Raw genomic sequence first — 11,549 nt, forward strand, 5'->3', positions numbered from 1 at the left:
GTAACCCCAATGTGTCCTGCAGTCCTCGTCACAGGGAGACCCCGTGATCCCAAACAAACACCCGGTTCAGGAAGATAATGTCCCCTGTTATCCGCGTGCTAAGCAATTATTATCCTGAAGGTGATGTGTCTGCGGCAAGATAGGAAAGCGTCAATGACTCAGCCGGGGAGGGCAGGAAGGTTAGAATATTTTCCTATGTGAGCTAATGAATTAAAAGCCTTGCTGAAAATGCTGGATGTTCTCTGGCGTGACAAGCCAGCAGGCCCATGAATTTCTAGCAGGGTGAGAGAGAACTCTGTGCTGCCTACAGAAGCTGCTGGAGAAGAGAGCGCTGCCACTTAGATGTGCTTGAGAGAGGCTCAGGAGAGCCCGTCCTGGACACAAAGGGTGGGTTAAGTGGGCACAGAGCAGGAGAGCCCAGTGCAGAAAGGGGCTGTCAGGCAGCAGTGAAGGTTCATGCCCTTTCTTTCCTCTTGATATTGTCCTTTTCTAAGCTGTTTAGTGACCAGCGAGTTCTGCTCCCAGTGCACGCACTGAGAACCATTTGAGTGGGGCTCCCTCTGATGCTGGCAGTGGCATAGGGAGCTTGTCCTCTTACTGAGTCTCTATCCTGCTCTTGCCTCTTCCTACTTGTGCCTAAGGAAAGGTTAAGATTGCTTGAGTTGAAAGCGAGAAACGTCCTCCACTGAAATTGTTAGTAAAAGGTGAAAAATTCATAAAAGAGTAAGAGAAAGCAGGGAAAGGCTAAGGTAAGAAAACAGATTTTTTACTGAAAAATTCACAAATTCCAATCACTTTGAGTGGACTGAAGTCCGTCCCTTTGCCCATATCAGTGTTGCTTTGTTCTTTCACTCTGGCTCACTGTGCAGCAGAGCCCTGCTCCAGCACAGCATCAGCAAAGGAGCTCTCGCCTCCTTAAACCACTGACATTTTTTATCTGAGAGCCATCGGTTCCATGCTTCTCATATTCTGAACACACTGAAGTGCTGAGTCTGCAAACAGCTCTGGCTGAGGTTAGGGAAGCTGGGATTTGAACAGACATCATGTGGGTACCCTGAAAAATCCCACCTGGGCCTCACTGGTGGAGCATTCTGCAGCTCATGCCTGCCCCGTATTTTCCAGTTGGTAAAACCCAGGTGCTCTGCTCACAGGAGTGCTGGAAAAGAAATGCCTTCCTGTGTGGGAAGCTCACAGTTGCTGCACTGATTCACTTGAGAGAAAAGGCCAGGAGAAGATGAATAATTCTAAGAGCAGGGATTTGACGGCATGCGGCAAATAATGCCTGGGGCCACACACTGAACGAAAAAAAGGACAGAACAAAATATTGACTGGCCCTTCATTAATTGCTGTCCGTCCATCGTGCCCTGAATAAAGCAGCAGCCTTGTTGAAGAAAAAGTAGACTGTGATGAGGTAATTAAAGACCCCATCAGAAGGCATATCCGCCAGGAGCTTGAATTAAAATTGCTCTGACAGCCTTTATTCTGGCAATTCCTCCTTTTGCTGCTTGACTTTGCAGCCTTAATGATGATGTATGAGTGCACAGCTGCGTATCCAACAGGCTGGATAGGCCCACGGGACTGTCCCATCCTCCTCAGAGCCGATGGGCACTGTCTTCTGCATCACATCGGGTGGAGCTGGGGAGTCTTTCTGTGTGTGGGCACAGGCTGATCAAAGGCAGGTCCTTCTGCCAGGACAACTCTGCCTTTCAAGTTTTGAGCCCCATCTCGACACTAAACATGTGTCCAGAGGTTGTGTGTCTTATGGGTTCAGACTGATACCATCCCAGGGATGTGCTGCTCCCTGGCATGTGCTGTAGGTGAGTCCCTCTGCCCCATGGGGTCTGGGATGTTCTTCCCAGTTCACCTCTTCTTGTGTTTCAGAAAAACTCCTCTCTACACCTCTAATCTCTGCCTTCATGGTTTTTTGAGGTTTTACCTACACTTGGTAGTGCTTTCTTTGACCTGGCCATGACTGATGTGAGAGCTGGGAGTGAAGCCACCTCTGTGCTTTATAGAGGTGGCTTTTTGTCATTCCTGAGGAGCTCTGTTTGCTGCCATCCCCAGCTCACTTCTCCCAAATTTAAATCATTGTCTTGTTGTCCTTTCCCCCACCATTTTCAGTGGCTAAGAGGAGAACAGAGTGTAATAAACAGAAAAAAATGTTCTAGACCAAATTTGAAAGGTCGGCAAAATGCCTTACAATTTGTAGGGGAAGGAGGAAGTGGAATGAGGGCAGAAAAAAGCTCCCCATCACCATCCCAGCTTCCTTGGTGGGAGGACTGCAACCTGTCTCAGGGATTCTACCAGGACCTGGTCCATGGGTGCCCTATAGCTGTATCACTTTTGTAGGGACAAGTGGGACTGTCTTACCTGGCTCCTTACATGTTCAAACAGTGCAAAGCTCATAGGAGTGTCTAAAAATACTCATTGCTTTATCATCTTATTGGTCTGTAGATTTTTCCTTAAAAGGAAAATTTAAAAAACAAAACAAAACAAAACAAAAAACCAAAAACCAAACAAGAAAACTGCAAAACCAAACCAAGCAAACAAACAAACAAACAAAAAACCCATCCCATCCAACAACAAACCAAAAAAATCAACCAGCCAAACAAACAGAAAAAACCCCAACCAACAAGAAAAAAAATAAAAAAAACCAAACCAACCAAAAAGCACCACAAAACTGCTGAAGACTTAAACACGTTCAAGCTGATTTTCATGTCTGCAAATTGTATTAGTAATGGGAGCGTTACTAAGGTTTAAAAGCAAATTATATGTTTTGCCTCAAAAATTAATTTTTTGGATTTTTTTCCCCTTCTTTATTGGTAATTATAATCTGTCAGCTCACTCCCACATGCGTCTGCATGTTTTATGCAACTCTTGATACTTGTAGCTGTCGTTAAAAAACACCTTCCAGGTTTTGAATGGTGACACATTTGCGTGGGTTCGGTGAAAAGGATTCATTTACGGAGTTTAGGGAGATGTGCAGCGCTTGGCCAGCTCCCAGCAGAGGCCTCACCAAAATTCCTCATTACAACAATTAGCTTCTCAAACACTTGGGAAACAGAATGCCAGCTGCAGGGATTTTACCCTGGATTTAAGCACATGCAAACACCCAAATACATGTCCTGCTTTCAGAAGGTGTGTAAAATTACTTAAGGACAGGGAGCCAGTCTGCCTGACGGGTGGCCTAGCAGGAGAAAATAATCTGCATTACTGCATGAAGTAGATTGGGTCCATGTTAACAATCCCTTTCAAAATGAAGGTGCTGTCAGCTGTTTTAATTTAATTTACTCCGCCTTAATTTACTTTTTGGAAATGAGCTAAATGAATAAATTGAATTATGGCTACTTTAACTCTGAAGGAGCATATCCACATAGGACCTTGCTGTGGTTTCACTAATCAGCTTTGCATTTATACCCTAAATGTATTTGGATTAGCTCTCACAGGCATCTTCACAAAGATATGCTTGCAGATACCCACCTGCTTTCCTTTTTCTTCCCTGGTCTTCTTGCTCTGAGGAAGCCAGGGCTCAGTAAGCAGATTTACTTCATGCATCACCCTGCTACGAGGTTTTTCCTGTATTACTAAAGAGCAGGCCAGAGCACTCTGCTCTGAAAGCAGAGACAGGGACTTATGTGAAGGGTGGGTCGACATGGGTAATGTCTGATGCACACAGCATATGAATCCCAGTATTGTATTGCTCCCTTGAACAAGCTCAAGAGACTGTCATTTTCTGCTACATCTCCTCAGGTAAGTGCAATCCATTATTCTTCTGCTGCTCCTCAGGAAATGGGAGGACAGGAGGCAAGATAAAACCTATGCCCATCCTCTCTGCAGCTTCCTGCTCCAGGGTCAGCAAAGATACACAAGGGTGGCTGTGTGTGAGCCACGTGCATTGATTGTAACAGTGGCCACTTCTCCTTCACTTGCCCGATAGTGTGGCTCCAGTCACAAGCCAGTTATTCCTGCCTCTCCTGGATGAAGCAGGTGTGTCTTGCTGCACTGAGCCAGGGAGGAAGGCTAGGAACTGAGGGATGGATGGCAAGTAACAGGATCCCTTCTGTGGTGGAGGGAAAGACATCTGCACACCCTCCTGGGGAGCAGGCTCTAATATCTGCCTTCTCTGTAAGCAGCATGGACCAGCCCCTACATTCAGAAAGGCAAAGCCACAGGATATGGACCTGATGAGATTTCCAGGTAGTGCTGAGATTGTCCACACACCACATTAGTGAGATTTGTAAGGCCCAGAAATCACAATCTGCTGTAATGGATGGGAGGTCACCTGGCAAGCACGACTATATGCTCACTTACTGGAAATAGGTGCTGGTGACCGCTTGAAAAAAAAAAAGACCTTTGCTCTAACATTTCAAATTTGTTTTTATTGCTTCTAATTGGCCTTGCTTTGGAGCATGCACATTATCTAACTGCCAGGGCACTGGCTGTCATTATCTGCCGGGTCATTTGGTTTGTGTTCTTTACGATTGAAACTTGTCAGGCACTCCCAGAAAATACTGCGCTCCCCTCGCAGTGTCAAACATGGCAGTGGTTAATTGTGCATCCCTGAGAGTGAAGCATTGGAAGTGATCAGGCACTGATTGTTTAGTGCGATGGGCGCAATGGAAACGTGTCTCCTCAGGATAGAGGGGAAAGTGTAAAAATTAGATCAGCAGCAACACGACAGCAGCCACATTTCTTAGTTTCAGGGATCAGAGGTTACCCATCTCCCAGCCTTGATGACTCATTTTTGATCCCACTCACATGGCTCGAATAACTTAATTTTCTCCTCCCTTTGCAACAATTTAAACACCAAGACTCTTCTATTTTTACTTTCTTTAATACACCAGCTGCAAAGTCACTAACTCAAATCTCCCCACCTCACCTTGCTTCACCAGATGGAAACAGAAGTCAAAACATGTGTATGTGAAAAAGCTTAAAATGCCACAGTGGCACAAGTGTGTCCATGGTGGTGGCTCACCTCAGCTCATCCAAAGCTCAGCTCATCCAAAACATCAGCCCAGTTTGTATGTCTGCTGATTCATTTTAAAACCTTTAAGATTTCCTACCAATTAGAAATCCAGGTACAGTTTTGGATGTGAACATATACACTGCATTCAGAGTAGATGTACATAGGGAACACCAAGCTTTTAGACCTCAGTGTGAATTATGCATCTGCTGTATTTAGATAGAAGCAATTTTCCTGTTGAAATCAGAGATTGGCATTTTTTCCCGTGGGGTTCTGTAACTCAAAATTGTGTTGAGATCAAGCATGTAGTGGAGGTTTTTTTAGCTGTAAAGGTGAATGTATTCAGATTATTCAAGTGGTGATTTTTTGGATGTACAATTAGTTGAGTGAGAGATGTGGTATAAATTTGGTATTGTAATTGCTATGCCTCTGAGATTTCAATTTGCAAAACAGTTTGCACGGCTGCAAGATTAACTGTTGTCTGTGCGATGAACATGTAGCAGAGCTGTGGTTTGATTGTGACTGTCTCTCAGCTGGCTGTAGGTTCCAAAAAACCACTTTGTCACAAGTACCTGATGTGAGTGGTTGATACTCATGATCTTCAGTTCAGTGGATGCCTGGATGGCTACAAAAAGACCAGTGTCTAAAAATCCCACCTGTAAGGCAAGATCTCCTTTTCTGTGTAAGTCAAATCATGAAAAAAGAAGGAAGTTTAAGACCCATTTTTATCCTCTTTACATATTTTGTATTATATCATTTCCTTTGCTTGCACAGAGGAGAATGGGAATGACATTCAGTGGACTGGACCAGTGGGTGCAGAGAAATGAGGCCTGTATAGGAGCACCCGCACAGCCCAGCCAGGAACTGAGCCCTGCCCGCCTGTCCGGCGCTGGCTGTGCCCTGGGAGCAGGCAGGCAGGCTGTCAGCAGTGACATGGGCAGTGCTGATGCAGCCCCAGGGCAGGGAATGGACTGGCTGGCTGGCTTTCCAATGTTTTGCGTGATTCTGCTTTTGGTCCACAGCTGCTGCTGTGTTTGGGTCTCCGGTGTTGTCTAGGAACATGTCAATGTGATTATACACACAACCAGAGAAACCGCTTGTTCTCACTTCACTGTGCCTTTCAGGTCTCCCTTCCAGGGCCCTAATTTATTTATTTTTGTCTCAGTGTTTCTCTTCAAAATGCCACTGTGCCTTAGGTTGGTGATTGCACTGTGGAGATGCAGTAGATGCTGGACTGGAGGCAGCTGTGACAGTGGGGAGGAGGGGAGGGCTGCTGGAGGCAAAGCCCTCTAAGCTCTGTGCCCCATCAGCCCCTGCATTATTTCAATTCTTTTTAAATGTGTATTAAAACCTTCTTCTGCAACTAAAAGCAGAAGCACTGGCAAACACATGCCTGTGTGGTGGGGGAGGCAGGTTTCTCTGTGTCATTACAGCCAGCAGCTTCAGAGGGGTACGATTCCTTGGGGTGAGTCAGGGTAGAGGGATCAAGAGACCTGGGTTTTCACCTCCGCTCTTTTCAGTCCTCCCCAGGTCTGCTGCATGGCCTTCACTTTTGGTAACACGGCTGTGTGATAGACAGGTCCTCTCCTTCCCAGTGTTTGAATCTCAGTATGGTTTGGTAGAGCCCCAACACCAGCCTGCCCGAGGTCTGCAGCTGCCATGGAGAGTAAAGATAACTGGTCTTCGAGGGAGCAGACTGAGCTCAAAGAGTAGATCAGGCACAAGCAGAGGACCTTCTCATCTGTCTCCTGCCATAGCAGTGGGGGGTGAATGCACAAAATCGGCAGGGCATGGCAGGTATTGGAAGGGCCAAGAGCTGTCTGAGGGGGCATCCCAAAGGCTCACTGGAGCCCCTTGGCTGGTGTGAGCAAGGCTGACAGCACGGTTTGATTACCTTCCTTGGGATGGGAGTGGATGGTCAGGTTTTGTGCTTTTACAAAGGAGACGCTATTGAGGTATATCTGGAGGGGATGGTGATGGCTGCTCAGAGCTGGTGCTGCTTTGGGGTGAGTCTGGAGGGACCCCACTCTCCCCACTGACAGTCCACAGGCAGGGTTGTAGGGCTGCCTTGCTATCAGTGGGCAGCCAAAGCTGGTTCCTCTGGCTCCTGGTCCCAGTGCTTGTCTCAGAGGCACCTTTTCAGTCCCAGTGAGACCTGACAGTGCTGGCAGGGGGCTGTGAAGTGAAGCTTCCTGCTCTGGGATATCCTGGTGCTGGCTGAGCCACCCTGAGCGAGGGATGGTGCTGCAGGACCCACACCCTTGGACATTCAGCCTCTTGTCAAAGCAAAGGCTCTGGGTTCAATGGTGTGAGTTGTGACCCCTTTTCCCCATGCCTGGCTCTGCTCAGACAGACAGCCCAGGGCTGAGGCTGCCTGGTCACTTGTGCCCATCTTGCTGTGACCAGCGTGTCAGGACCTGGAGGGAGGAGAGACAGCGAGAGTGCTGGGCCATGAAATGGAGGATTTTAATTAAGGCTTCTAAGCAAAGAGGCTTTATAAGTGCATAGAATAGAAATGTTACAGAATTAACTGATAATAGATATTTACTTTTCCTTAAAGTAGCAAACATTCATCATGCACACTGAAAACACACACCCAGGAATGCTTTTGCTGGGAAAAAAGTAGTTAGACTTATCAGGAGCCAAAGTTTTACAAAGCAGGTCTTTCCCCCAGACAAGCTGTGGAAAGCTGGGGAGCTGGTTCTGTGGTGCTGGGTTGTAAGGAGATCAGTTCTTACGCTGTGAGCTCCTGGGGCATCACTTTTTATTTAGCATAACCCTGCTTCTTTGGAGATCAGTAGGAAAACTCCCACTGCTCTGCTAGGGCTGTAGCCTGAAAGGGGCACTGGAAGCGCCACACTCCAATTAATAGTGACAACTGAAGTTTGGCATAACTGCTAGATAATTGGAGTTAACAGGCATGATGAAATAGCAGTGTCACACTGAGCTCTTTGAAGGCACAGGTCTGGGTGCTGGAAGCGCTGGCATCATGTGTTGGGTGTTCCCAGGCCACGCAGTGGGAGTCTGTCACCAAAGAGTCTGACCCAGCTGTGAACACCCCTGGCAGTGGGGGCAATCCAGTGGTGAGCAGACACGTGAACCCAGCTGTCCTGTGAACGGTACATGCCCCAGAAGGAAATATTCACAGTGATAGGAGGGCTGTTAATGAGTGGAAATGAAGTGAAGCATTTCAGGTGCACGGGAGCCACAGTGAGGAGTGTCGTGAATGAGCGGATGCACCACCATAAGGAGAAAACAGTGGTAAGTGCCTGACCCAAAGGGAAGCAGTGGGGCCCTTTTCTTGGAGAGCTCAGAGCTAGCACAAAGCCCTTGAAGCCTCCTGGAAAGACTAACCCTGCTCTGGCCAGAGGATGATGGGACCAGCTGGTCTTTAACCACCTCTAATTTGTGTCGAGCTGCCAAAGCCTTCCTTGCAGATGCGCTTCACTGTGAGACTTCACACATGGCTTCTCCTCAGAGCACACCCCACACACACGTACCTGCTGCTGCTGCAACACCACAGTGTCTGACAATACCTGTCCTCTCTCTCTTCCTTTGGCAGGAAGGACAAGCTACCACACTTTAAATGCACTGCCCAGCGGGGCCCAGGGAACAGCCATGCTGGCAGCAAGCCAGAGAAGAGGAGCCAGGCACATCTGAAGGACCAGTCTCTCTCCACACGATGAGAGGAGAGGAGAGAAGAGGAGAGGAGGGCTGCAGGGCGAGGCGGAGGAGCACGTCGCAGTCTGGAATTGATGATGTTTCTCTTTTTTTTTCTCCCAGACAAGTATTTCTAAGATAACAAATAGTCCAAGGAGAGAAGAGAGAGAGGGAAATTAGCTAGAAATTTTACTATTGATTCTTTTTTATTTATAGATGGTGAATCAATTTTAGGGCTTTTTTTTTCTTTTTTGGCTTTTTTGGTTTTTTTTATCTGTGGGAGGAAAAAAAGGAGTGAACTACTAATAGCTTTGCAGAAATCATTTGCAGTGGCTGAAAAGCTATTTGTTAAAATGAGAAAGCCTTCCCTTCCTCCAGCAGTCCCCTCCTCTGTCTTTAAAGGGGTAATCCATACAATGAGCTAAGGAGGGAGTCCTGGCTCCCCTCCTGCACCATGTGATGTCTCCCCTTTTAGTGTCAGGCTTGGAAGCTCTTATGCCGATTGCATGTGCTAGTCCTGTTAGCTTGCATTAAGAGAGCCTGATAAATAGCTTCTGGGAGCCAGGCAGGTGCTCCTCAGTGTGCCGTTTATCATCCGCTGCATGGTTAGGTTTTTTGCTCTTTATCAGATCATTTGAGGAGAGGGGTCGTATGAGAAATGTTACTGTCAGGCTGCCGGCATGAAACTTAATGCAAGACCTGTCTAACAGGCAGGAATCATGGTCCTCAAGCAAAAAATGGCTGGGGTCTAGAAAGACTGGACTTCCCAACAGATGTATGACTGAGGCAGCATGAGCTGGGGGTAGTGCTGAAAGGGGTGAATAAATAGTGTTGTGCCACTACTGCAAGGAATCCCAAGTAAAACCTCAGCACCTTTCCATTACGTGGACAGCATGTGAAATCTCTGCTCAAAGCCACCATCATTAAACAGCCTTGTCTCCTGCATTGTGTGACTATCTGAAACTTCTGCTAGTGATTCTGAAACTGGAGACTAAAAGAGGGTGACGCTGAGGAGAGTCCCAGTGTCTCACAGGGAATGGGAAGGGAGAATGCACTTTGAAGTGCATCTTCTCAACCCATCAGAAGCCTTGGGAAGCAGCTTTTCTTCACTGTCTTCTGCTAGGAGTTAGGCTGCAAGGGTGGCTTGAGGGAGAGAAGGTGCCAAGACTCAGTAGATAAGAGAGGGAAAGGATGAACCAGATTGAGGGTGAAAAATGACGTGTGAATAAACTCCTCTTGGTGGGAGGCGGCCCTGAAGAAGTACTAGCCCCAGACACTCTGTTGGGTTGGTTGTTCCTCTCCTCTTTCCCAGGACATAAATGTCATGATCTAAGAACACAGTCAGACTCAGCTGGGTCCTTGCACTGGCCTGTGTAAAAGGAAAATGAATCCTGGGGATAAATGAAAAGGTATGATAAAAACTGAGAACTATAGGCTAAAATAGACCTTTGGGGTAACTTAAATTTACTGTCCCTGGTAAGATAACGCCCTGATTCTTCAGTAATCGAGGCCTGGCTGCAGGGCCTGAGCATGACCAATGCTGAACCAAGGTGTGATCCTAGGAAGAGCCGAAAACAGCTTGGGTTGCATTCATACTTCCTCTTTAACAATCTCAGTGGATAGAAGGGAGTTTTCTGTGAGGTCCTGGAGTTTCCCTCCATACAAGTAAACACAAAGCAAGCAGGGTCAAGGCTGAGGTCTGTGTTCTGTGTCTCAGAACTTCACACACACTTCTGGAGCCTCCCAATGGGCCTCCTGGAAGCCACTGGCATATGGTTTCCACCCAGTTTCTATTATTGCAGCCAGAAAAGAGTGAGCAGGTACAAGTTAGGACAAAAACTTGGCTTTGCATGCCTCTGCAAACAGACAAGCTACTCAGGGTCTGTCAAAACTTGAGCAGAATGTATCTGTGCATCAGCCACCCATTAGCTGGGCTTTCCTTAGTAAGTTAATTGCTCTCTGAGCAGGGGAACTCTGTTGAAAACAAGAAGGAGGTATCCCACTGGAAAGAAAATTATTTGAAACACAAAGCAAAACTGATACTGTCAGCATCTCAAGGTGAGGGGGTTAAACTGTGTACATTTTTAGGGAGAATAAAATGCCTTTATATGATGGATTCCAAGTCATCCAAAAGGCGCAGTTCTGGCTCTCTGTCTCCAAAAGCAGAGTAATGAATAGCAGTGACAGTGTGATAATTAAAATGACCTCTTGGAGATATGGATTAGAAGGTACGCAGAGGGGGGATAAGTTCTCCTTTGAATTAATCTAGTGCTAATTTATGGCTATCGTTGGGTTTTATAGGGTTTTAGTTGGAGACTTTCAAAGTTGGTTTACTGAGGTGAAAACGTTCCTTCTGCATATTCATTGGAAAAATGCAGAATTCCTCGTTATTTATTTTTGAATGTTTCTGTATACACATATATATATTTAATGAGAGAGTTTCAGTATTTGCTTAGCCGCTAAAAAGTCTACTCTAGAAATATGAATAAAGTGATAAAAGCAGCTGTAGAATGAGTGTGTTGTTTCATTTTCATTCCTTCCTCCTCAGAGGCTTCCAGATCACTTCAAAACCAAGATATGGACAGATGGATATTGGGAAGCCCTTGCGCTGCTCTGCTATCAGCTGTCAGAGGCTCCCTCTACCTGACTTGTAAAATTCGGGCTTTTAAGTTTAGATTTAATAACTGGATTTTCCTGGAAGTCACTGTCTCTGCTTCTTACTTGTTTTCTGCCACCTTTATCTGCCCCACAGCCTGAAATTCATAGGTGATGATGCTTCCTTTCTGCTGAGATATCTCAGGCTTTTAGTTGGATAGAAAGAACAGATTGGAGATGGTTACCCATATGGGAAATGATGACATCCCATTTGTCAACTCGCATGCTGCTAACCTTCCTCCCATCTTCTCCACCTGCCTAGCAATGCCAC

At 46.5% G+C, this 11,549-nt stretch overlaps 1 protein-coding gene across 2 annotated transcripts in view; it reads left to right on the forward strand.

The window, feature by feature from the left end:
* Nucleotides 1–11,130, forward strand: part of BEND5 (BEN domain containing 5) — a 911,380-nt gene extending 900,250 nt beyond the window's left edge. For both annotated transcript variants that reach the window (XM_027683052.1, XM_027683053.1), the window contains exon 13: nt 8,526–11,130. In XM_027683052.1, the coding sequence (XP_027538853.1) occupies nt 8,526–8,649 (124 nt within the window). In that variant the 3' untranslated portion in view covers nt 8,650–11,130. The remainder of the gene's footprint in view (nt 1–8,525) is intronic.
* Nucleotides 11,131–11,549: the final 419 nt, after the last annotated feature.

Source organism: Neopelma chrysocephalum, unplaced genomic scaffold (assembly GCF_003984885.1).
Source record: "Neopelma chrysocephalum unplaced genomic scaffold, ASM398488v2 Primary Assembly neopelma1_64, whole genome shotgun sequence".
NCBI lineage: Eukaryota > Metazoa > Chordata > Aves > Passeriformes > Pipridae > Neopelma > Neopelma chrysocephalum.